The 27,247-nt window shown below is 40.9% G+C and overlaps 1 protein-coding gene across 5 annotated transcripts in view; it reads right to left on the reverse strand.

Moving 5' to 3' along the window:
- EML6 (EMAP like 6) overlaps positions 1 to 26,536 on the reverse strand; it is a 279,876-nt gene extending 253,340 nt beyond the window's left edge. For all 5 annotated transcript variants that reach the window (XR_011526070.1, XR_011526071.1, XM_070572641.1 and 2 more), the window contains exon 1: positions 26,086 to 26,536. Coding sequence is in view for 3 of the 5 variants with exons in the window: in XM_070572641.1 (XP_070428742.1) it covers positions 26,086 to 26,282 (197 nt within the window). In the remaining 2 variants the exon portion in view is untranslated. The remainder of the gene's footprint in view (positions 1 to 26,085) is intronic.
- Positions 26,537 to 27,247: the final 711 nt, after the last annotated feature.

Raw genomic sequence — 27,247 nt, forward strand, 5'->3', positions numbered from 1 at the left:
AAAAATACAACTACGTGCTGGGGGGATTTGGGGAGAAAAAGAAGAAAAAAAAAAAGATTGGCAACAGTTGTTAGTTCAGGTGCCAAGCTTTAAAAAAAATTAAGAATTCACAATTATCAAAAGGCACCATTAAGAGTAAAAATGCAAGCTACGGGGTGGAAGAAGATATTTGCAAAATATAGAATTGACAAAGGATTCACATCCAGAATATACACAGTTCTCATATATACCAATAAGAAAGAGACAGACAAGTTAGTTATTTTAAAGGGTCAAATGACCTCAACAGCACTTCACAAAAGAGGGTATCCGAACGGTCAATAAGCACATGGAAAGGCGCTTGTATTAGATTCCCACCACTGCTACATACGAAATCACCACCAACTTGGCGGCTTAACACAACACAAATGTATCCTCTTACAGTTCTGGAGGTCAAGAGTTCCAAATGAGTCTCAGTGGGTGAAAACTGACATATCCTCAATTCTGGGGGCTCTAGAGGGAAATCTGTTTCCTTGTTTTTTCCACCTTCTAGAGGCTGCCCACATTCCTTGGCTAGTGGGTCCCTTCCATCTTCAAAACCAGAGTTGAGTCTTTCTCACAGTGCATCACTGCTTTCAACAGGACCTCTCCTTCTCTAACTCTCCTGTCACCCTCTTTCACTTATAAAGACCTTTATGATTACATTGGGCCCACTGGGATAATCCAGGACAACTACCCCATTTTAAGAACCTTAACTTAATCACATCTATAAAGTCCCTTTTGCCATATAAGGTCACATATTCATAGGTTCCAGGGACTAGGACATGGACATCTTTGGAGGGACAGTATTCTGACTACAACATGTTCAACTTTATCAATCATCAGAGAAAATCAAATTAAAGACACAATGTGCTAATACCCCTGAGGATGTCTAAAACTGAAAAAGATAGACAATACCAAGCATTAGCAAGAATGTTTAGGACCAGAACTCTCACATTGCTGGTGCATATATTAATACAATCACTTGGGGAAACTGTTTAGTAGTATATCTATTAAAGCAAAACGTGTGTATTCCCTATGATCTAGATACATACTAACAGAAAAGCACACATTCTTCCTCCAAAGACATGTGTAAGAATGTTCAGAGAAGCATTATTAGTAGCTCCAAATCAGAAACAACCCAAATGTCCAAGAGTGAACAGAGAAAATTATATTCACACAATAGAATACTATACAGCAATGAAAAAGAAGGCACTGCTTCTACATGCAACAACATGCATGAATTTCATAGGCAAACTGTTGAGCAAGTCAAACCCCACACAAAAGAGCACATACTGTATGATTCAATTTATAGAAGTTCACCAACAGGTAAAACTTATCTATACGAGAGAGGTCAGAATAGTGGTTATCTTCTCGAGGGGATAATGACAGGAAGGTGGCAGGTGAGAGGTTCTGGAGAGCAGTAATGTTATATTTCTTGATCTATGTGGTAGTTATATAGTTATATTCACTTAGCTAAATTTCATCAAGCCAGAACACTGACAATTGCTGTGCTTTTTTTAAATATGTATGCTTGAATTTTAAAGTTTACAAAAATGTAAACAGAGGTTTGGTGCCCAACTATGGACAAATTTTTCTTTCTGCTCTTATTTTCAAATTTTGTTTAATGAGCATATATAGATACTATAATGGGGGAAAAAGCAACTTTTAAAAAATAGCAGAACTGAGATTTTTGTGAGGTTCCTAACAAATCTAAGTACAGCGTGTAATTTAAACACAGTGTAACTGAAAAACATCAGGTTGCTAGACATGCTGAAAATGATGACTTAGAAGGAACTCAGCCTTAAGGTGGGGAAGAAGAAGTAAACTTTTGGAAGCCTAAGTTACAAGAGAGGATGTTAGCATTTACCTTCAAAATAGTTAACCGTGTGATATACAAACTTTTAAAGCATTTCAGGTATCATTACGAACCCAAAGTTCTACTACCCTTATTTCTTGAAATTGATTACAAAATTGCCTTAATTTTCATAAAGCAAACTGAAGGTACTTACTAGCCAAAAAGTAACAGTAAATGGCACCCATGTATTTTGCATAACAAACTTTGCATGATCAACTAGGAAAACTTTTAGGCTACTTGTGACAATATGGAATAACATATTCTGTATGAACTGCAAAATAAATTTAAATATAAGCCCACAAAATAACTTCAGTGATTTTTAAAAATGAAACTAAAGTTTATGGATATGGGGGACAGGGAGGGGGGATGTTACTGTGTGTTACAGAGCAGTTGTCCTTCCTTTTGTAAATTTCTCTTTCTTTAAACATAATCCTATTTTTTTTCTTTTTCTAGAAGTAGAAGCTCTAATTTAATCCTCTCTGTTCCCTGGTGTTGTGCATAAAATAACTAAAGTTCCTTGTGAACCTGTTTTTCGGTGTTCTAAAGGAAATCTTCTATTCAGAAGCTTCCGTTTTGTCTATACTGCGTTAGAGCCCTCCAAGGTAAGAGCAAGCTCATGCCCAAACTCCCTTATGTCTTTGTATATTTCTCAGGAATTAAACCAAGGACGTGAGCCCTGTCCTCCATACCAGTAGTAGGTTCCATATTTGCTGTTCAACAAGCCCCATATCCTTCTGCTCCTTGCCCAAGTAAATTGTCTTTGTCACCATAAAAATGGCTCTGATTCTCAACCTAAAAAGATATTGGGGAGGTGACCACCCCATTCAAAAAATAACAAACAGGGATCTATTCCTCCCCTGGATTCACCTGTTCTCTGAATGATACTTCAAGCTCAACAACCTATCATTTTCCAGGCTTTCTTGTGACTACCACTTCGAAATATCTGTTGTTTTAGAAAGCCCAACATTTCTTTCTCCGTCTGGTAATAACACTTCTCCCCTTTTGTAGGAATTAACCTCTCCCCAGCCCATGTGGCCCTGCAAGGACTGCCAACCACAATTTCTTACACTGGCTAGACAACCGTAATACCCAATTTTTGGCTTCAGCGATAGGTCCACAGGATGTGCGCATGACCCATGCAAGGCCTATCAGAGTGTGCTTCTCTGTAATTTTATAATCTGGTGCTGGAAAAGCTCCCTGTTTCTTCCGAGGTCTCTAGCTGAGAGGCTGGAAACCTGCAGCCATGGCATCACCATGCTGCCAACTCCTTATTGCTTGAAAAACATCTGTTAGCAAAAGGGAGAGAAAGAAGCCAATGACTCGAGAGAGACACAGCCAGTGGCTGGAGAAAGAGTCTATGAGAGAACTGACAATGTCATTTGAGTCCCTGTAGGCCCTGATATCAGCACCAATCTGGAATTTTCCAGCAACATAAGCCACCAAATTCCTTTGTTTCCTCAGGCCAATTTAAATTGGGTTCTGTTACCCTGAACCAAAAGTCTGAAAACACCAAAACCCTGCAGTGGTGGTGATGCCAATCTCTAGCTGCTCTCACTAACTCCTTATAGCTTACCAGAGAAGCGAGTATCTCAGGGTGTGGACTGAATAAGCGGCCGTGGAGCCATTCTAAATGGTAAATTTCAGGTCTAAAAAGTGAATCCAGTCCCAGAAGCCAAGAATTACCAAAGTGCATGTTACCTGAGTTCTCTCTGGGCCACATCCAGAAGCCAGACACCAGGCTCTCAGGCTGGCAGCCAGGCTGAGGGGATGTGGTACACAGTGAGGCATGGACAGTGTCGGAGCTCACCACAGCAGGCCCTGGGTGTGCTGAAGTGCAGTGCTTCTGTCATAACCTATGTCTTTTCTGTGGAAAGTAACTGATGCCCCTTCCTCCTTGTTCAAGAGACAGGGATTGTTGCCTTTGCTTTCAGCAGATCCATCAAGAAAAAAAGTTGATCTGGACCTAGAACCAAGCAGAAGTTCCTAGGAGAAGAGACCTGGATTTTTCAACAGGGACCACTCTGAGCGCCACAAATGGATATACCTTAGTGGGTATTCATATTAGACTCATGTCATTATTTTCCTTTGGAAAATATCACTGATTCTCACCATCAGATGACAATAACTGAGTGACAAAAACAGGCCAGGCAATTAGGTATACAGTAAATTAGGCAACTGGGGCCTGGGGTAGGAGCGGCCTGGATTTGAATCCCAGCTTGACAGTTATTAGCTTTTGTCCTTGGGCAAATTACTTAAATTCTCTAGGCTTCAGTTTCTTCTTTAGTAAAAGGGTAACAATAGCATCTACCTTAAGGACTTAGTATGAGGAATAAATAAGATAATGTACACAAAATGCTCAGCAAAGTGCCTAGCACATGATAATATATTATTAATCAATAAAGTACACATACAAAATGTTGACTTTTTATCTTCTCTCTGTATCAACAATTTATATTATAACTATGCTACAGACAATATCATAAAATAAATCCTTATTTATAATATTATGACAGCAGTGAAACTATCACATATGAAATCATCAAGCCAGAGATATTTGAATATAATATTTATTACTGAATATTTTAACAGAATCTATTTCTGTGAGTCTTCACGTATATAGATGTAGGCAATACCATTAAAAGGACCAAACAGAAAGAAGAAACTTTGTTTACTCTCATCCAGAAATGCCTCACTTTCTTAAATTAGAAAATTTCCACATTCCTTCTTACCTAAGGGGAGTTCAAATTAATCTGATGCCAGATCAGCAGAAGCTGTAGAGGCACGTCATTCTCCTACACATACATCGGTATATCTCTTTTCGGAAAGAAGTTTGTCAGTATCCATTACAATATAAAATGTACACATTCTTTAACCCTGGCCATTCTACTTCTAGAAATATCAGCTACAGAAATACCCATGCATACACTCTAGAAAGTACATATAAGAATGTCTCCTACAGTATTACTTATAATAGTGGGAAAGTGCCCACCAATAGGAATGCTGAGATACAAAACAGAGACTCAGTTGGCAAACTATTCTTCCAATAGCCACATGTAGGTAAACACTGGCCTCTGAGTCAATTCAAGTCAACAACCATTCATTGAGTGTCTTCCCCATCCAGGCCGTGTGCTGCGCATGTGAGGACAAGACTGAACAAGACAGACTCTGACCCTTTAGCCAGAAGAAGAAAGACTCCAAGACAGATTCCATATTCTCCCACTCCAGGTTGGTTCTTATAAGACTGTTTTCAATAACATCCATGATTTTTAGTTTATAACTTCAACTAAGGATCATTTAAAAATTATGCCCACTAAAAGCACTGGGGCAAACTTTTGGAAGAAAGGGAAATAAATCTTTATTGAATCTTTCTTTGGCACCATATAATCATAGTTTTGATAATTTCTTATGTCTTACTGTTTATTTCTTACTGTTATATCTTACCGTTTATTTCTCCTGAGTTTTCTGTCAAATAGCTGTAATTTGTTTTTGGTGGCTTGCCAAAAATCAATAAACAATTTTACCCTTTACAATTTTTGTAACAAACTGCACTAACAGGAATCAGTTTCCTCTAGAATTACTGGAACACTTTGCACATATTAAAGCGAAATTTTCTTAACCTACCAATTCTAAAAAAAAATAACCAGAACAAAATTAGGATGAGTAATAATGGCTCAGTTCTGTAATCCAAAGTACTAATATAAAGTAATAATCCTAGATAAGTTTATATAATGTAGTTATGAATAAACAAGATTAAAACGAGTATATTAATAGAACCAAGAATTGTTTAACATTCTTCCACATATACTCCAAAGGCTTTTTTTTTCCCATAATTTCACATATCTCAAGGATAAGTAACACACCAAAAAATCAATCATGCTAATTAGTATAGTAGTTTTGCTTAGGACTCCAACTTAATAAAACAAAAAGCCTGAAATAAATTTACTAAGTTCTAATTCTCCTTACAATTACTATTTTTTTATTGCTATTTTAGTCTTAAATAAGAATTAAGTTCATTCACTATGGGTGCTTCAGACATATGTGCTAGTTTTCTCAGAGCATAGTGACAAGCAAGGTTATAGCAGAAATGTATAGAGAGTTAATGATTTTGTTTTCTGTTATTTCACAAATGTTTGCTTAGTTCCTCTATCAGGGTTTTTGGAACCCCCAAACAAGGCTAATATAATTTTTTTTTTTAAAAAAAAAGAGTTTTAAGGTCTCATTCTTAACTTCCACTGCTTTGAATTTCTGGGATCCTGTCTTGTTGTAGTATAATTCCTGTCTAATTATTTTCACTTGCTACCACCCGAACAATCTAACAGAACTTTCACCTTCTCAGAAGCACACAGTATGAAAAGAAGGGTGCCCTTTGCTAGATTTGCTTCTTTTGTGGTTAAGAAGGGTGAATTGCCCTGCTCTCAATATGTGAAGACCTTAGATTCTCAAGTCACTGTATAGGGTGATCTAATTATGAAAACAAATGAAGCAGTTTATCTACCAACATACTGGAAACATTTGGGGAAGGTCTAAAGTCATTATTTTTCCACCTTACACGTATTTACCAAAATGTTGCATATCTCCTCAACATTTAATAAAATCACTTTTTAAAATCCTAAACTTAAAATTCCTAAGAATGCTTAAGGGAAAAGGTCAAGGATTTGTGTTCAGTTCAAATGAGCAAAGGCTATAGAAAATGCACAGTGCTCATACCGCAGTCTCTTTGAAGGGCGTACAGCGCAGGAGAAAAGTAACTTAGATATCCAGTAACCGACAACCTGTAACCCCCTTTGGGATGTCTTTTGAGCAGTTGCCTCCTTTATATGGCACCTCTGCATCATCACTCGTGACATGCTACTGCTCAATATTTTCATTGACTTATTGCTGGAAATACGATTTCTACTCTTTTGTGGCACCCTGAAGGAAAAAGCTAGCTGCTGAACTAGCTTCTGAGATCTGAGAGAGATTTAGATGAAACTAGGACATGTATGGAACGAAATACACTTATAAACAGATAATGATTTTCCACCTATAAAATAACAAAAAAAAATTATCACAAAGAGAAAAACCGCTCTAGCTCAGAAAAAAATAAGATCTGAAGTACGTGAAACTGGAGCCTATAATTTAGTCTTTATAGTGTGATAGACTATAAGGATTAACAAAAAAATAAACTTCCTTTCTTTTTCCTTTTCTTTTTTTCTTGTTAAAACATTTAAACAGAATGTTATATAAGTCTTGCAATAAAATAACAAAACCAGATGAAATCACAAGTCTGTCCTTAGGAAAACAATAAATGGGTTTTCAAACCTCCGATTTGTTGCTTCCTTAAAGCAGATACGCCTCTTGGTTAAGTATAGCTTTGGGAGGAAGAAACGCAGTTGATGGTCAACTGGCACCTTCATTCAGTATTCCCTACTGAAACAGATGGCATCTTGCGGGTGCTTAATCTCCCAGAATAGGTGCCTATGAGCAAGATGACTCTTAAATCTCCCAGATATCAGGAAATATTTTGCCCAAGTACGTGGGAACGTAGCCCTAATTAGGTGACACCTTCCTGTTGCCTCCACATTTTCATTCTTCCTCACTGTTCTAGCAATCTGGGTTCTGCCCCCGCACTACTTGAATGAAAATGCTCTTCTCTGGCTTCTTTTGAGCCCCAGTTCCGCTCGATCTCTTGGCTGGACTCCACAGTGGACCCTCCCACTACCCCCTCACGACCAGCCCCACCAAAACACACACAGAGACGGGCATTTGCTCCTCCCTTGCTTTTTGTTGTTGTTGTTGTTCCTCCCTTGCTTTCCAAGTCCCTGCACCCCCTCAATTCTTCCTGTCTCTCTGCTCCTTCTCAAGCCCTTTTGTGCTCCTTTTCCTCTCCTCATAACTTAAAGGTAAGGGTGTATCCCGGGGTTCTATCTTAAACTCTGGTCCTTATCACTTCACGTGCTCCCCTTTGACCTCAGACATATGGCAACCACCATGAGTGTTCCTGACAGGCACTCAATATCCATAGATGAATCTCACCTTCATCCATTCTGGCAGCCACCATACAAGAGACTATCTAATCTGGATCTCCATCCAGCTACCTTCTCTGACCACCACTCCTCCCATGAATGGGTTAGGGACTACAACTCCCGTGAATGGTTTGGAGACTACGACTCTAGCTTAACAGGTTTCACAATGGGCTTCTTAAGGTAATTGTGGCTCTCTCTGTCTCTCCTTCCTGGTATATAGTCTCCAAATAACAGAAAGAGCATTGTTTTGGAGTCAGATAGAAATGGGCTCGAAGCTGGGTGAATTACTAGCTATGTGAATATACCTTTGAATTTTTTCAGGATTATACAGAAAAAAATATATATATATATGTAAAGTATTTATATGTACATGTTAAAAAAAATTACACAGTGCCTAGTGAGGTTTCTTTTTCTTTATTACTCTTTAACTCACTTTGCAAAGCTCTTTACATGTTTTATTTAGTTGAATTCTGACAATAAACCTACCAGTAGCTCTTGAGGAAGAAGGTGAGGCTGGCCGGGTAACAACTAATAAGTGGTAGAATCAGATTCTGGCTGGCTCTGAAGCCCTAGCTCTTTCCACCACATAAAGCGTGTCCAGGACACAGAGGGACCATTAGGCTGCGTGGGTGCAGCGGGGAGACACACAAATGGAAAATTATAGCATAATGTGAGAAGTGCTATAAGAGAGGTATGGAGAAAAGCTGTGGGGGTACTGAGGAAAGAGACATTGATTCTGCGTCAAGAAATCAGGGAGGGTTTCAGAGAGACGATGCACTGGAGGTGCCTCTTGGATAAGAAGAATCTGCCCTGCAGACACACCAGACAGGCAATTCTAAGCAGCAGGGCCGTGTGCAGTAACAGAGAGGTGAAACCGTTAGAGTTACTGCAGAGAGTATGGTATGATGGGAGTAAAAGCAAGGGAGGGTAGAACAGAGTTGTGGTAGAAGATGATGGCAAAAAGGTAGGGTGGGGCCATGCCCAAGTGTTCGAAGCCCATTCCAGAAGCAACAGAGCCTGCCGGAGTTTTCAGGTAGGGTAGGGACAGATCAGATCTGTACTTCCAAAGGCTAATCCCAGTGCTAGCATAGTGCAGGGATTCCAGAACCCAGAACCACTTGGGGAAGCTTTTTTTAAATGACTTGGTTTGTCCCATTATTGTGAATGTTAACTTCGATCATTTGGTTAAGGTGGTGTCTGCCAGGTTTCTCCACTGTAGTTCTTGCTTGTCCTTTGTAATTAGTAATTATCTTTTGTTGAAGCACTATGTAAATAACATGTTCCTCAACAAATGTTCATCATTGACTATAACATCCATTGATTTTCTAACTCCATCACTCCATCTATACTTAATATTGACGTTACACTCAAGGAAGAGCTTTCTCTTCTCCCCATTAGTTACTTATATCACTATAGATGTATGGGTTTTTATTTTATTCAACGGATTATAATTCATGCTCAAATTATCCCCAATGTGGTCAGGGGAAGTCCCTTCAAGCTGGCTCTCATGTCATTGTAACATCTCCCTTGGGTGCATGGGTAGTTCAGTGGTAGAATTCTCACCCGCCATTCAGGAGGCCCGGGTTCGTTTTCTGGCCCATGGAGCACCCCATCCCCTTTGGGGCCGGCCCAGTGGCGCAGCAGTTAAGTGCACACATTCCGATTTGGCAGCCCAGGGTTCACCGGTTTGGATCCCGGGTGCAGACATGGCACTGCCTGGCAAGCCATGCTGTGGCAGGCGTCCCACATATAAAGTAGAGGAAAATGGGCACGGATGTTAGCTCAGGGCCTGTCTTCCTCAGCAAAAAGAGGAGGATTGGCAGCAGATGTTAGCTCAGGGCTAATCTTCCTTAAAAAAAAAAAAACCTCCCTTTGTTCTTTGAACACTGCTGACTTTCTAGCGCAGGAAGATATTCCAGACTCATTTTGTGTTTTCCCTGCCCCAGGCCTGGAATCAGCTTTTTTTGTAAGGAGTTCTGACCCTTTCTTGCGGAGAACAGTATTTAGAAACCAAGTTCTGGGTGCTAGGTGTTTTCCTACTACTGATGTGTCATTGCTTGTTGGTCCTCACAATGGACAAATTGTGTGTGTGTGTATGCAGTTATATTCACCTATATCTATATTTCTATGGGAAATTTCTTCAAAATACAGATTTTAAGGGCTTACAGCCAGAGCTACTGAATCAGAATCTTTAAGAGTGGGCTCATAAATCAGCATTTTTTTAAAGTTTTGCCAGGTTTTCAAACAGAGGATTGACTAGCGGAGTGATAGAGACAGGAAGACCAGTTGGGGGCTGCTGTAACTGTCCAGGGGTGTGAACTAGGGAGGAAGCAGCAAGACAGAGAGCACATGATCAACTGCACTCGGGGCTGACTGGATAACAGAGATGCAAGAGGGAAGGAGTGACAGGCACTCGACGTTTCCTGCTTGGAAACCGTCACCACTGTGGCCTGTGCGCTGTCATTTACACAGTAAGCACTGAACATGTTTATTTAATTGAACTTCTCCTCACTTTTCTCTTATAGATTATATAAAAATCCAAGTGACATCCTAGGGAGAAAAAAAATTATAAAAAATTCTAGAATTTATATCTCCTCCATTACATTTTATCATATGGACTAAAAACTGAGTCTTACTCAAAGCAAGAAGGACGACTTGTGAATTCATTGTTAGCAGGCCAGGCGCTCACATAGATAAACACGGCCTGGCCAAAGTCATTGTGTTCATGTCTACTACACAGAATAATAGACCCGGAAGGCTTTTTACCAAGAGGCAATGTCTGTAACAACATCTCTTATTGTCCAAAAAAAAAAAAAGAGCCAGAGTCTGCTAGAGCTAGAAGTCATTAAGCTGAGATAACTGCTTACTATCACCGCAGCATAAAACCCAGTGGAGCATGAGCAAAATATAGAAAGGAAATGTAAGAAGAAAAGTAAAACTAAAAGGAAATGATCCTTGGAATTCTAACTGCTATAACAGAAAGTTTAAAACACAGATAAAATACAATCCAGAGAAAAATAATTGTTCCCAGTGTTTAGGTAGGAAAAGCAATACATCAACGACCTTCTCATTGCTAAATCCACAGGGCCCTTCTCCAGACTTACCTTGTTATACTCTATTGATACTATTGAGGGTCTTCCTGACACCTTCTCTGCTCTTGGCCTCCAGGGCACTCCACTCTCCTGCTGTGCCTCTTACCCTATTACCCCCTGACTACTACCACCTTTCACAAGCACCTCTTTCTCTGCAGATCTCCTATAAGTTGATCTGCCTTAAAATCCTGACCCTGGCCTCTTCTTTCCTCCATATGCTCTCTGGTTATCTCATCTACTCCTACACACTCACTGCAACTCCCACGGCTCTCTCCTGAGCAAGAGACCCATATATATAATCACCTCTTGGATGTCCCACAGACACCTCAATCTAAATATGTTCAAAGCTGAACTCATCACACCCTCACCCTGAACCTGCTCCCCATTCTATTTCAGTGAATGATAACCACCATCCAAGCAGCTGACTATGCCAGAAACTTGACCATTACCTTATACCTTCCTTCACCTCCACCACCTACAGCCAATCAATCACCAGGAATCCATAATCTCTAGAATATATTCATTGCTTTCCTTGCATATCACCATAATGATCTCACACCTGGACTACTTCAGGTGCCTCCAGACTTTCTCTCCAACAATCCTTTAGCCACACTGCAGCCAGAGTGACCAGCACAGAGCCTAAATCTAATGATGCTCCTTCCTTTCCTCCAGATTGCCTTCTCTGACCACCACTCCCCTCCCATGAATGGTTTAGGTGTATGTCCTAAGGCTCTCATATACCTTGGGCTAACTAATTCTCATAGAACTGAACACGCCATATCCAGCTGCTCATTTATTTATGAATATTGCCCTCATGATTACAATCTCCTTGAGAGGAGATGCATATTGTTCACTGTTGGGTCCCCAGTACTTAGCACAGTGTATGACACATAGTAGAAACTCAAGAAATCTTTGCTGTAAGTCATTTTTGTTCCTCTAACCCAGGGGTTCTTAACCTGGAGTCCATGTATCCCTTAACAGAATTCAGGAGGGTTTATGTCCTTAGATGGACTAAAAATATTTATTTTCACTAACTTGTAACAGACTTTAGTATTTCCTATCATTCAGAATGTAGGCAACAAACCACAGTAGTATTAGCAGTACCTGTGACCTTGAGACCAATAAAATCACAGATATTTTCATATCACATTACAGTTGTCACAGATCTCTCAAATGTCATGTATATGCATCACTGCTTTGACATGATGGTAATTATTAAAATTGCTAGACCTTTCAATTGTATGAGTTAATAAACAAGCACATATCACAACACATTAAAAACATTTTACAACTATATTTCAAAATAATTAATTTTCCTTATAGTCCTATTTATGCATTTTATTTTATGCATTAGGAAACATTATTGTGTGATAGTGGGAGTGTAAACTGATATATCCCCTTTGGAAAACTGTATGGCAGTGCCTAGCAAAACTGATCACACGTGCAGCCCTGGCCCCAGAAACACCACGCCTACATGAAACTGCATATGTATGTTCACTTGTACTAGAATGCAATAATGGCCAAAAGAAACTAGAAGCCACCCAAATGCCCATCTACAGTAGAATGAATAAATGAATTATGGTATTTCTATGCCCATCTACAGTAGAATGAATAAATGAATTATGGTATTTCTATACAATGAAAAATATGGAACCGAGAATAAACACGTAGAAACACAGATGAAGCTCACAAACATAACGTTGATTGAAAGGAGCCAGACACAAAAGAATGCATACTGTACCACTTCTGTTTAAAGTACAACATTAAGCAAAACTAATCTATGCCGTTAAAAGTCAGGACAGAGGTGACCGTTGCAGTGGGGGTTGTGACTGGAAGCGGGCATGGGGGGGGTCTCTGTGGTGCTGGTAATGTTCTATTTCTTGATGTGGGTGAGGATTACAGGTGGGTGTGGTTGGTGAGAACTGATCAGCTGTACACCACGATATGTGCATTTTTCTGTATCTACATTATGTTTCAATAAAAGGGTAAAGCAGAGCAAACAAACCTATTATTCTGAGATGGGAGCCCACAGGCTTCACAGCCTGTCAAAGGGGGTCCAAAAAAGAAGTTCTGTTCTAAGCAGAAATTCCAAGGAGGTGATCTTAAAACAAGCAAAAGTCAACATATACAAGTCATTCATTGATTCATTCAACAAATACTTATTAAGCATCTTCTACATACCAGGCACCCTTTTGGGCACTGTAGTCAGGACAGTGAACAAAACAGCCCTGCCCAAATAGAGTTTGTATTCAATGGAAAAACAATAAAGATCAAAATAAATAAGAGCCAAGGAAAAAAACAAAACAGGGATGGGTAATAAGGAGTATGTTGATGAGGGGTATGAATTTTAAGTAGAGTAATTGGGGAAGGCCTCACCAAGAAGATGACATTGAGTAGGGACCTAAAGGAAGTGAGTAAAGTCATATGGATGTCTGGGGAAACAAGGAGCCAGACAGAGGGAACAGCAAGTGCAAAGGACCTGGGGCAAAAGAGTGCCTGGGTATTCAAGCAGCAGCTGGAAGGCCAGTGTAGCTGGAGTGGAGAAAGAGATGGGAGGAAAACAGATCAGATCATAGAGGTAACAGGAGGCCAAATCCCCATAGAGGCCCCATTATAAGGACTTCAGCTTTTACTCTTGAAGGTTCTGAGCAGAAAATTGATATGACCTGACTTAACCCTGCAACTAGATCAACTGGCTGCTGGGTTGAAAGTAGAATGGAAGGGCAAGGATGGAAGCAGAGAAGAGGCAATGAGTAAGAGGTCTTAGGGAAACAGCATGGAATGAGAAGAGGAGAGAACAGCTGCCCTGAGGAACACAAACACATACACACACACATACAAACACACACAGACATATTATTGTTGTTGTTGTTACTGTTGCTACTGTTGTTGTTACTGAACCATTTGAGAGCAATTTTCAGCCTTCATGACTCTTAACTCCTAAATATTCCAGCACAGATCTCCTAAGACAAGTACTTTCTCTTACGTAACTGCATTGCTACAATCAAATTCAGAACAGTTGATGTTGATACCTGCTATCACCTAATATATAGTCCCATATTTAAATTTTACCAATTGTCCCAATATGGTCATGTATAACAATCCCTCCCCACCCCAATCCAGAATCACACATTACATTTAGATTTATCTTTTTAGTCTCCTTTAATCTGGAACAGTTACTCAGTCTCTTTTGTCTTTTGAGAATGACATTTTTTTGCAACGTACGGACCAGTTGTATTAGAGAATATCCCTGAAATTGTATTGGTTTGTTTCTTCAAGATTAGCTTCAGGTCATGCATTTTTGGCAGGAAAACCTGATTAGCATTGTTGAGAAACCCCCAGACGTAAAAGGTGGGCGAGGGAGAGGAGATAAAGGGCCGGCAGGGAGATAAGAGAGAAGCAGGGGACTACAACCTCAAGGAGAGGAAAGGAAGGATATCGAGTAGAAGACGTCAACTGGACCCAATGCTGTGAGGAGGTTAAGCAGGACGTGGCCCCCAGTTTAGCACTGGAGGTCACTGGAGCTGCTCCAGAGAATGATTCCAGCGGCTGGTGAAAGCAGAAACCAGTTCATTATGTTGAGGAAGGAATGAGAGAGAAGAAAATGGAGGCAGTAAACAACTCAGAACCTCAGCACTTTGATTTAGAAAGGACTTTAGAAGGATCTTTCCTCATTTTTAGATGAGAAAACTCAGGCCCATGTCAAGTTAAGTACCATGCCCAATGTCTGGTTAGAGACAGACCCAATCCCCTTGTACAACGCCATGCTCCCTTCCTGAGAAGTTTGACACTGAAAGGAAAAAGTGTGGGGAGGAATCTTGAAGAAAAGGTTAATAGGAATAAAGTGGAAATCCTCTGTCTTCAATGATCTTCCTAAAATGTAAACTGGTCTTGTCTCACCCTGTTGAAATCCTCTCACTGGTCCCCATAATTTGTGGGGTGAGCTATAAACCCCTTAGTGATCTGGCCCCAACCCACTTTTGCAGCTTCATCTCCCATAATATCCTCCTCATTCCAGCAATATCGAACCACTTACTCTCCCTTCAAGAGACCCTGCTTTTAAGCCCCTGAGCCTTTGCACAAGCTGTTCCCTCCATGGTGTTTCCTCCTTCCCCTATTCCCTTCCCACCTGCCTGCCAAACTGCTCTTCATCCTTCAAAAGTCCCTTTTGCCAGAAGGCCTGCCCTTGAACGCCTATTTCTGTATCTTGGGTGAAACTCCTCTGAGCCAGGAAAGACTTAGAGTCATTTAGAGCCAGCAGTTGTTATCTTACAATCTCTGCAGACATCCCTCTTACAAAGATTCCATCATATTTTCAACAGTTGCTTAAAAGACCCCCACGTTTCCTAAATATAACAGGATACAAATCAAGATTTTCCTTATAATACAGTCAAAAAAATCTCAAGTCATTCAAAAACAGTGTTTCATTGTAAGATCCATGAATGCATTTCAATAGAAAAACACCATGTCTTCAATGGCTGTATTTTCCATCTAGACCAGGAGAGCAGTAGACAGAAGAAGCCAAATAGAATTTGGTGTGTGACTTCAAGCAATGCAGTAATTGGTCATTATTGCCATCCAAGTTTTTTTTTTAAATGAAGATTCTGAATCTTGTATCTAAGTGCCAGCTGATAATATACTTTCAGGACTTTCTCCTCACAAAGTGTGTATAGAGTGAGTTCCTTAGAAATCCCATCCCCATTTCACACCTTGTGCCTTCCAAATAATTTGAGATATGAAGAACTAATAACAAAGAAAAATATACTAAGCACTTACTATGCCCACAACAGGTGTTAGGCACAGGGACACACACAGAACTCAGATCAGGTGGAGAGATGGGTAAATCAACAAACACAACACAATGCAATGACTTCAGAAGAGATGTATTTACATGGTGGCCTGCATGCATGGAGAAAGAAGGACTTAAAATAGTCTTGAGCTGTCAGGTAAGGCTTCAGGGGGAGATGACACTGCTTTCAGACTGAAGGAAGAAAAGACAGTACAAGTGGAGAAGAGAGGGGCTGTTTCAGGCAGCCAAAATGGCATGTGCAAGGATGAGGATACACAAAATAGGATGCTGAGTTCAGGGAACTACAAGGAGTTTGATGTGGCTGGAGAATGTTAGAAGGACATAGAGGGACATTAGGCTGGAGGAGGAGCCAGGAAGTAAATCACAATAGGCCTCAGAGACCACGCTGAAGGAGCTTGAACCTTAACCTGCAGGCAATGGGGAGCCTTAGGTAGATTTTAAGTCTGGTTTTACGAAGATTTGTTTTCAATATCTGTTAGATGGCTAAGCTCACTAAATCATCCAAGACTTCACACATGCAACCTTTCCACTCATAGCCATGGTTGGTCCTCAGCAGGTATGCACCAGTATCTGTGCCCGGTAAAGTATGGAAATATTTCTTCAACAGCTGGCAAATAGCTGCAGCCTCTGATCCCCACAAACATCACATTGGCAGGCTGTGCCAGCCCCAGGAAGCCTCTCACGAGTGCCATCAGGCCACCTCCCTGGTACCTGCTAGCATCAGCCCCCATTCCCATATGCTCCCCTCTGCCCTCCACCCCATCACCACGCCCCAGCACTGACATCCCAGTAGGCAAATGCTTGATGTCCACCTAGCCCTCCACGGCTGTGGTCAACAGCCATTGGCCAGCATTCTCCAGAGACACCCTGGCATGGCCTCTTATGAGAACTGAATATTCCACGATATATTGTATCACCAATATTTTGTGTTTAAGCCCTCTTAATATCCCTTTCCTTACCTTTTCTTGCCCTCAACTCAGTATTTCTCATTGTCCTGCTCTTTTCTCTCCATCAAGAAATCACTTGCCTCCTCCTCTTCTAATCCACCTCCTGTATAGAGCTGCCATTCCTTCCTTCTCAGCCCATACCTCCATTATTAGACAATCTTCCTTAAAGGCAAAGTCATCTGAAACATGGTCCCACCCTCCAGGCTATAGCTGATTGGACTGGATGGACATCCTCATCCATGCTAACTCAACTAGATTCTCTTTTCTGGAAATTTGGAATTAAGGCTCAAAACATGGATTCAATTGGTTTTGTAGGACCAAGCTAGATAGTCATGTGTGCTGATGGGCCAAGTCAGATGGGGGGGTGGGGTAGGGAGTGCTATGTGCAAAATGGATCATTGAGTTAGGAAGCCAGTCCGCAGTCAGAGAAAATCAAACTACATATTATCCAGAGAGTAGAGATATGAATCCCTGGGATACATGGGAACACTTGCAAGAGAAATAGGCAAAGACTAGCTCCCGATAACCATGCAGTACCTGAGGGACCAGCCATGCTCCCTCTAATTGAGTTCCAAAAGATTCTCTTGTCACCTTATGATCCCATCCCTTAATTGTGTTTCTTTGAAAAAGTTTCAGTTTCTTGCAACTGATGATCTCTTACTTAGAACACATCTCGTTAATTCTGGATCTTGTTTTATTCTTACCCATAAAATCAATTTACAATGAACACAGAAAATGTTTTAATGACATTATGAAACAGCAGTTAAACTAAACAAGAATCCTCGTGCCTTAAATTAATTCTCAATAGCCTTAGGATAATTCTCTGACCAGGCTATTTATGTACTACCAATCTAGAGAAAGCTTCTTTCATCTCAGGGAGGTAGAGCTGGCCTGCCCTCCCCTACTTCATGCCGATGGAAAAGGGAGTGGCAGTAACTAGTGGGCAATCCTGGAATCCAACTTCTGAGCTGAGGCCATCCAGGTGCCTGCCTCCCATTGAGGGAGGAAAGGAATGAACTGACAAAGGGGTAGAGGGCAAGGGGCACATTCTCCGACCACTCCCTCTGCTTTCCATACCACCTCCACCCCCTCAGCAGCCTCAACAGATCTGTCTCCAGCAGCAAGGCTAAAGGTTGTAAATTCATTTTTAAAAAGCAAGAATCTTTGGGAGTAAATAAAGCCAACGTACAGACTGTTACTGGTCCCTAAACCAGCAGTTACTAAATACTGCACTGGCTCCTCAAAGTATAAATGGTTATATTCTTTAAATATATAAAAATCTATATATACTTCATAGGATCTAATAGCATATTTACAAATATACAAAAAGGTTAATCTTTTCAATGATTGTTTCAGTTTCTGGGTCCCTAATTGTTCAGCCTCTTCTACATGAGAGGAAGACCTCCTGCTAGGGGAATTCAAAGGCTGTAAACATACAAGACAATTCACTGGGAAAAGAAAAGTCTTTCCAACAAATGGTGTTGGGACAACTGGATATCCACATGCAAAAGAATGAAGTTGAACCCTCTACCTCACACCATATATAAAAATTAAGTCAAAATGGATCATCAGCCTAAATGTCAGAACTAAAACTATAAAACTCTTAGTAGAAAAAGTAGGAGTAAATCTTCACAACCTTGGATTAGGCGATGGTTTCCCAGACATAACACGGAAAGTATAAGTGACGAAAGAAAAACTAAATCGAACATCATCAAAATTTAAATCTTTTGTGCTTCAAAGGACACCATCAAGAAAGAGAAAAGACAACTCACTGAATGAGAGAAAATATTTGCAAATAATGTATCAGATAAGGGACGCATATTCAGAATATATAAAGAACTCTTACAACTCAACAATAAAAAGACAAATAAACCAATTAAAAACGAGGCAAAGGATTTGAATAGACATTTTCTCCAAAGAAGATACGCAAATGGCCAATAAATTTATGAAAAGATGATCAATATTATTAGTCATTAGGGAAATGCAAATTAAAACCACAATGAATACCACTTCACACCCGGTAGGAAGCTATAATCATAAAGACAATAACAAGTGTTGGCAAAGACGTGGAGGAATTGGAACTCTCATACATTGCTGATGGAATTTTAAAATGGTGTGGCTGCCTTGGAAAACAATTTGGCAGTACCTCAAAAAGTTACACATAGAGTTACCATATGATTCAGCAATTCCACTCCTAGGTATTTACTCAAGAGCCCAGAAAACATATATTTACACAAACCCTGTGGACTCATTCTTCCACTGCTCACAGGGACAGGCTCGCCATCTCCTCAACTTGTTCCAGCCAGTGCCTACTTAGTTTTTTCTGGAAAAGAAAGAACACTGGGCTAGGTGCCAACCTAATTTAAAAAACTGATTCTAAGAATTTAATAAATATATGAATCATGTATACATATATATTATTATATGTCATCTATTTTATTGACATTATTATATTAGATTGGCATTATTATATGACTTATTATTATATGTCAAATAGACATACATATACATGTCTATTTCACTGGCCAGCAATATCTTTTGTGTTGGAAAAAACACTGGTCTACTGAACTCTGAAACATACCAAGGAGGTCCCTAAAATCTTCTGTGTAAAGAGTGGCCTGTGGACCAGCAGCATCGGCATCACTTGGGAGCTGGTTAGAAAGGTAGAACATTAGGCCCCACACCAGACTGACTAACTCAGAATCTGGACTTTAGCAAGTACTCAGGTCACTCCTATGCATAATGATATTTGACAAGTGTTTGCTCTCAAACATTCTAATTACATCTAACATCAATCTACATATGACAAACTCGAGTAAAACCAACAAGAGAAGTCTGACTGCTGAAGATGTGCAGTTGGCTGGCTAAAGGATGGCTTTCCGGGTGGGTCCAGTCTGCTGGGGGAAGAGTCAGTCCCAGAAGCAGAACCAGCAAGTCAACCTTCCCAGCAGCTTCCTTTTTCTTTTTTAGTGGTAAAAATATCACCTACATTGCAAAGGTGTTCAGACCCACATCCATGTGGGCAGAAGATGCCCTAGGACAGCCTTGTTTAGAGATGCTGCCATGAAACAGTTTTTCACTTACCACAGTACAACCTACATTCTGATTGACCATTGGTGGTGGGGCTAATATCATTCTTTATAAGACAGTATACTCCAGTGCAATATTTTCTTTTATTTTTATTCTATTTATTTATTAATTGTTGAGGAAGATTAGCCCTGAGCTAACATCCACCACCAATCTTCCTCTTTTTGCTGAGGAAGACTGGCCCTGAGCTAACATCCATGCCCATCTTCCTCTACTTTATATGTGGGATGCCTGCCACAGCATGGCTTGACAATCGGTGCACAGGTCTGCACCCAGGATCTGAACCGGTGAACCCTGGGCCGCTGAAGCAGAAAGTGTGACCTCAATTGCTGTGCCACTGGTTTGGCCCCCAGTGCAATATTTTTTAAGCAGTGACCCGTTATATAGTAACCATATTTTCCAAATAAAAACGTGGTCCTATATTCTGTAGTCAAAGTAGAGACCCATGATATGACAAGAACAAATGTACCTATGACAATAACTGAATGGAATATCTGTGACTGTCCTGGGATATCTAGGACATACGGTGTTAAAACCCATGAAGCATTAATGACTTGGATGAGAATTACAATGACCTTGGTCTTTCTCTGGGTATCTATACCAGAATTCTGGGCACTCTGAATTCAAGTTTTTTCCCACCCTGGTGCCTTTACATATAACCTCTCCTCTGCCACCAGATCTTCACTTATCTTCCCCTTCTCATCCTTCAGGTCTCAGCTTAAATGCCATCTCCTAGAGAACGGCTCTGGAAAGTTATCTAACGTAGTTCCCACACCCCTACCCAACCCAGTTCCTCTCTGTGATCACGCCCTTCTTAGTAGATAACACAATCAATATTCACCTTGTTTTCTTGTTCTTTCATTCTTGGCCTCCCCTCACCAGAATGGGGGCAAGAACTCAGTCATGTTCACTGCTGCAGTCCCTGCACCTTGTATGTTCTAGATGTGGAATGAGTTTTTGATGAATGAAAAAATGAGAAAGAATAAAATGTACCCAATTTAGAGAATAAATCTTAATAGAAATCACCAAATAGACTATAGCTTATTAATAAGAATAACAATAATAAGATCGCTTATGAACACACCATAAGCTTTCATCAAAATCTTTCACTTCATGTTCTTGTCAGTGAACAGAGTAAGTGAGATCCAATGAACAGGATGGCACTTCTGAGGGACTTTGCTTAAACTTCTTTCCCTCTCAGAGCCATATCTGTAAAATGAGAAGACTATCTCTCAGAATTGGGAGAGAAGGGAATTCATTCAATGAGATGATCCATCTATATAACGAGGCTGGTACAGAGCAGGCACTCAAGGCAATATGGATTTGATTCTTTATAGCTACCCCTGTTTCCCTTATTCCAACTGGTCAAAGGACTAAAGAATATGTAATCACATCTCCAGGCCTTCAGGTGAACCTGTTTACCCAACCAACCATGGCTGTTAGACCCCTCTCTTCAAATTCAACAAGTTCAACTGTATTTGCAGCACCAGATTATTTTAGCCATGTCACAAGTGAGACTTAAAAAAATTTTTTAAGTATGTCTAATAGATGATTGTTTCAAAGCTAGTGATGTTCCTAAAGCGAACTTGAATATGGTTCCATTTCTAGACTGAGTTCTTGCAATCTGCTTCAAATACTCTTGAGTAAAGCACAGGATTGATAAACAGTTACAAGGAGCAACAAGCTCACTAAGTTCCGGTTAGAATTAAGGCACAGTGGTAGGGACCACAGTGACTGAGAAAAATGAAAGAGTCTGTAAAGCAGTGAAGCAATAACTTTGAGCTTCAGGATTAGACCAACTTGGGTTCCAATTCTCACTCTACAATCTGCTAAATAGTGACTATGGGCAAGATCCTTAACCTATCCATGCCTCAGTTTCCTCACCAGTAAACTGGGGCTAACAACAGTACCAATGTCATGGGGTCGTTGAGAGGATGGACGAGATAAATCTGTACACATATTTAGCCCTGAGTCTGTACTCTGGTTATTAAATTCATTCTCAGCCTCAAGGATCTTATATACATTTACAAATGAAAGTATTCAGAATGAAAGAATAGCACTAAATGATACCTATTAAGTGAGCAGAATTGGTCACAAAAAATGCAAAACTTTAGGAGTGCAAGGCACCCCTTTATCTAAGGATGGTAAAAGGTCTCGTGGGAGAGGTGAGACTGAAGTAGACAGAGCCGTGGATACAAACAGGCCTCCTGTGGGGGGCACCTGCCATTTGCCAAACACCGTGGGACACCTTGTACATAATCCCCACAAGCTACCAGGTAGATACCTTTAAACTCCCGTTTTATATAAGAGAATCTATTTTACTGATGATAGCTGAGACTCACAGAGCTTTAGTAATTTCCCCGTGTCAACCAACTGGCGGCAGATCTAGGTTCAAAATCAGGTCTGCCTGACACCAAGGCCCTTGCTCCCAGCACTATTCTGTTGGTAGAGGGGTGTAGGGGGAGAAGGGTGAACGGGGAGATAAATCACTCCAGTATGAGGCAGGAAGGAACAGAGTAATCTTACTATATGGCAAGCGGGAAGCAAACAATTTACGATTTTTTTTAAAACAAGGAAAACAAGGGTAGAAAGGTGGGTTGGGGCAGAGAATGAAAAGCTAAGGAGCTCAAACTTCAGCCTGTGAGCAATAAGAAATCATTTTTTTGTTTTGGTGTATGTGTGTGTTTTTAATTAAACACTACTACCACTACCACTGCTAAGAGCACTTATTGAGCATCAACGAAGGGCCAGGCCCCACGCTAAACTGTTTGCATACATTATTTCTAATAGTTACAATTCTGGAATTTAGGTATTGTTACCCCTATTTCACAAATGAAAAAGGCCCCAAGAGGTCAGGCCACTCACTCAGATGCCTCCAGTAATGGCAGGGTGGGGTTCATAAGTGAGTGTGCGTGAGATCAAAGTCAGGGCCCTTTCCCCTAAAAGAGTATTGCAGAAAAACGTCCCTCACTATAGAGAGCCGAAAAATAGGCAAAAAGAAAATGGAGACAGGGAACTAGGCAGAAACCAATACAGGAGATAAATGTCTCAACTGGAGTCACTGTGAAAATGGAAAGGAGGTGACAGAGAGCAAATGTGTTCATGACCTTTTCTTTCATCTACTCCGTTTCTGTGTCACGATCTGCTGCCTGAAGTAGAAACCAAGTTAGTCATTATTCCAGTCTCTCTCACTGTCCTCGCCTTCAACCCCTGACGTGAGTCCTGCTCTTAGCCCAACGCAAACGCTGTTTTAAGTATTCACTTGCCCGTCACAATGTAATCAGGGCTAAAATATGGCATCATTCTCTAATCTGTTATCTGTGGTGAAGGGCAATCATTCAAGAGAATAAAACTAAGCTTCCACAACTAATAAATCACATTACGCTTCACATACCAACATTTAAAAAAACCTGACTCAAACACAGAGTCTGTCAAATCAGGAGGACACACATGCTGAGCTCTAATGAGTTCCGCCAAATCCTACATTATTATTAAAGTTCATCGTGATCTCCTGGTTTTATAAAATGGAGTGTGGTACCAACATTTGTTGGGCTGCTTTCTAGTTAATATTCTAGGGAAAGTAGCACAATAAATAAAGCAGTAGGAAATGTATGCATTATGAATATATCTTTCAAACTAATGAAAAAGCTAAGCGGACAATTACATTATCTCATTTGGTGGAATGAAGGGTTAGAAGTTTTAATATTCATGTAATGATTCCAAAAAACCCAAAACATTTTTGCACTAAAACCTTAGTCCTACTTATTCAATTACGAACTTCAATATTTTAAGTGGAAAATCAGTAATATAACTAGGATACACAGAAATGAGCTGAAATTCACACAAATAAAACAGTACAATTTTCCTGTCCACATACACAGTCAATACATAAATATTCCTAACATTTTACAATATTAATTTCAAACATCTGTTTCTGGGAATAAAATTATGAAAGACACGGCACTTACGAGTCCCATATACTAAGGATAAAAACAAATAGGGTTTGTGCAATACTTTCACCAGAAAAAGATATTTACATATATAAGATAAAGCAAAATGACAGCATAAACATTATAATTTTACAGCTCTTAATTATGTAATGATCTGTGGTTTGTTTTTTAATCTGTTAGACTTAATTTTATTCCTATGTGCAAAGACATACATGGGTATTAAAGAACTCCGCTCACCTATACAAACTTAAACTCAGCCAAATATCATGGAAAATTTAGTGATAAGGTCCTTTCTCTGAAGGCAGACTTACTACTATGTCACTCTTCAGTATAAAGATACAACTACCTTAATAAACAGATCAGAAGCCAAATCATCTTTTTTTTTTCTTTTCATCAATTGAGGCTCCCTGAAAACCCAGTTACACAAATAACTTCATTCACCTTTTCTCCAAATCTGAGTGTTTCGTTAACTAAGCCAGATAGCACCACATTCCCACTGGTCCAGCTACCTGTCATAACAGCACTTTACTGCAACTCCACCCTTTTCCCACCTTCAGTTTCAACTGTGCACTCAATTTTTTTTCCTATTAGAGAAAAAATTAGGAGTTCCAATCCTCAAAGTAGTTCAGTGAACTGTCACATTAACATTGTTTAACCCCGGGGAATTTTCTGTTTAATTGCCACTCTCTCCTTTCCCCCAAAGGACTACATCTTATGGTGATGGAGTAATGGAAGGCACTGCATTAAGAAACACAGAGCAAAAACATCATGGGTTTACATTTTTAAACATCTAACCTTTTCACGAGGCACTGTTAATCATTTTCACCTGTGACTTTAATAATCAGCCTGGTAATTAGAGAAGTAAAATCTTCAGGATAGAACTAGGTGAAGATGCCCCATTCATAACCATTACCGTATCAGGGAAAGGAGAAGAAAGCTATTTTGTCGTATGTGATATGAAGAAAGTTTTACACGTTGGTTCCACCAAATCTTGAGACAGTAGAGCTCCTACTTAAAATATTCGTCTTCTAAAAGTCAAGATTTTTTTAAAATAATATCTTACTGTATTTTCAAATACTAAGTTTTTACTTTCTGTAACAATTTTTCAACTTTAGGGCTCAGGGGAAAAAAAAGCTCCATAATAAGCACAAAAATAGAAGGGGGGAAAAAAGCTAGTGTTTTAAATTATTCTTCCCCGGAGAAATTAAAACCATTAACATTACACCACTTAATCATTTATTTCATTATGAAAGGCAAACTGAAAGCACAAGTGGTAATATTCTGAAACTGTGATGGAAATTCTTCTACATCAATGAACACACAAGTTTGGAAGGTACAAATATGTTCTCTGTCAGCTGTAGTCCATCCTCAGCAAGTCATTTTCCCCTGGGCTCAGGCTCCATGCCATGGAAATCTTCCTTAACTGCCGAAGGCGGAAAGGGATTCCCTGCGAACAGCATCTGGACCACACCTTGTTTAGTCACACAAGAAGCTGACAAGGGCTGGAGGAAAATGCATCTGGTCCAAAGGTGAGAGGACAGGGCCAACAATCAAAATACAATTTAACAGAGAGGGCCCCTAAAATGGCTATTCATCCAATCGTGTTCTTCTAATCAGTCCTGGCCATCCGCTACCAGATGTTGGTCATTCTGTGGGCTGGCTGGTAGGATTTTGTGGTCCAGCAGCTGCCAGCCTTTTATAACCTCAGTAACATTGTGGAAGCATCCATTTAGGGTATAAATATGCTTTTTGGCATTAAAACACTGCCAAGTGAAATATTAGAGAACACCCCACTCACTGCAGAAATTTCCCAGTTTCAAAGCGTCTGGGATGAAGATTCCAAATTACCTGTAGCAAAATTTCTTTTAGATCTTTTTTTTAATCCTCTTGCTTGCTGAAGAACCTAGTGAGGAGCCTCACAAAGATGATACCCACAGTTTAGGTTATTGGTCCTACATTTACCTAGTTAGAGAAGGAAGGAGAAGTGCTTGATAGTTACCCAGGATCCTTCCACTTGTAGCAGGAATGAACACCAAAAAAGCATCAGGACACTCAACTCCTTAGAGATTCAAAAGCCTTCCAGAGGAATAAAGAGAAAAGAGATCTCTCGCTCCCCACCTGCACCACCCCACACACACCCTGTTTCTGTCCTAGCCTTAAAAGCAGCAGCCAGTCTGTAATTCCATGCGGTTCCAGAGAGAATCCTTTATTCCATGGGGCTCCCGGATCTGACCCCAGGAAAGCCCGGTCGGTCATCCTTCTCCCCACCTTTCCAACCTCCACATTCAACTCCTCCTCTCCGCCCCAGGCCACCTCCTTACCTGATAATGTCGTCGTTGTGTCCCAAGAAGAATTTTTGGCTGTGCTCGCGGGTGTTGTAAACCACCCCGACCCCAGCCACAAAGTAGACCACCTCCTTGCCGGCCGTGTAGTACAGGTTGTTGCGGCACTGGTGACCCCGGTACCCGTACACCCACTCCAGCCGGAGCTGGCAGCTGGGAGCTGTCCGATCCGCCATGATAAGCCGACCCCACTCGCCCCCCGGCCCCCCCGCGCGCCGGTCCGCGGCCCCTGCGCGCCGGGTCTGTCCTCGCCAAGGCTCGGGCTGCGGAGGACCTGCAAGGGCTCAGGGCGCAGCGCCGGGCGCTGATTTCCGCGGCGACGCACAGATACAGCCCAGCGCGCCCGCCGCCACCATCATCCGCCGCCGCCGCCGCCGGAGACCAGCCGCCGGTGCGCGGCCGCCAGACCCCGCCGGGCGCCCCGGCTCCCTCTGCCCCGGCGAGGCGTCTTCGGGGGCGCCAGCACCGGCGCGCGCACGCCTCACTGCACCTGCGGGCTTCGGCCCCCGGGGGAGGTTCTTGGGGGGTTCACCCTGCCTTTTATATCAGGGATCTGCATATCCAAACAGTGATTACCCCAGTTCTCTCACTGAAGTTTGCAGTGCGCAGGGGGCTTCGCAGCAGGCAGCGGGGTTTATTCTGTGACAGCTTTGATTTGACAGGGAACCCGGGTAAGCTTTGCCATCATCATCCTTGGATCCGAAACTGACAGTCTATATCCAGGACGCGAGAGCGAGGAAGAAAAAAAACAGATTTTTTTGCATAAGTCACCCAGTCGAAGAAAATGATCCCCAAACTAAACTAAGTTGTTTTTTTTTAATTGTCAACTACTCCCCCCTTCTCTCTCCAGTTCCATCTTCTTAATGATATGAAATGTGCCCTAAATGTTGCAGGCTGGTGGTTGCTGATATGACTTGAAAGAACATTTGCTGTCTCCCCATTAAGCCAGGGTGAATACGTAATGGACATTTTTCAGATGCTCCAATTAGTTGTGTATGTGTTTAAAATTCATATCATCGGTGAACCCTCTTTTGGCCGAGATACCATAAAGAACTTAGCAGCTCCCTAATCAGCAACTCCAATTGCAAGCGTCATACAAGATTTTTCTGAATCGGAGGAAATGAGACACTAGTGCCGGTGG

The sequence above is a fragment of the Equus przewalskii genome, chromosome 14 (genome assembly GCF_037783145.1).
Source record: "Equus przewalskii isolate Varuska chromosome 14, EquPr2, whole genome shotgun sequence".
Lineage (NCBI taxonomy): Eukaryota > Metazoa > Chordata > Mammalia > Perissodactyla > Equidae > Equus > Equus przewalskii.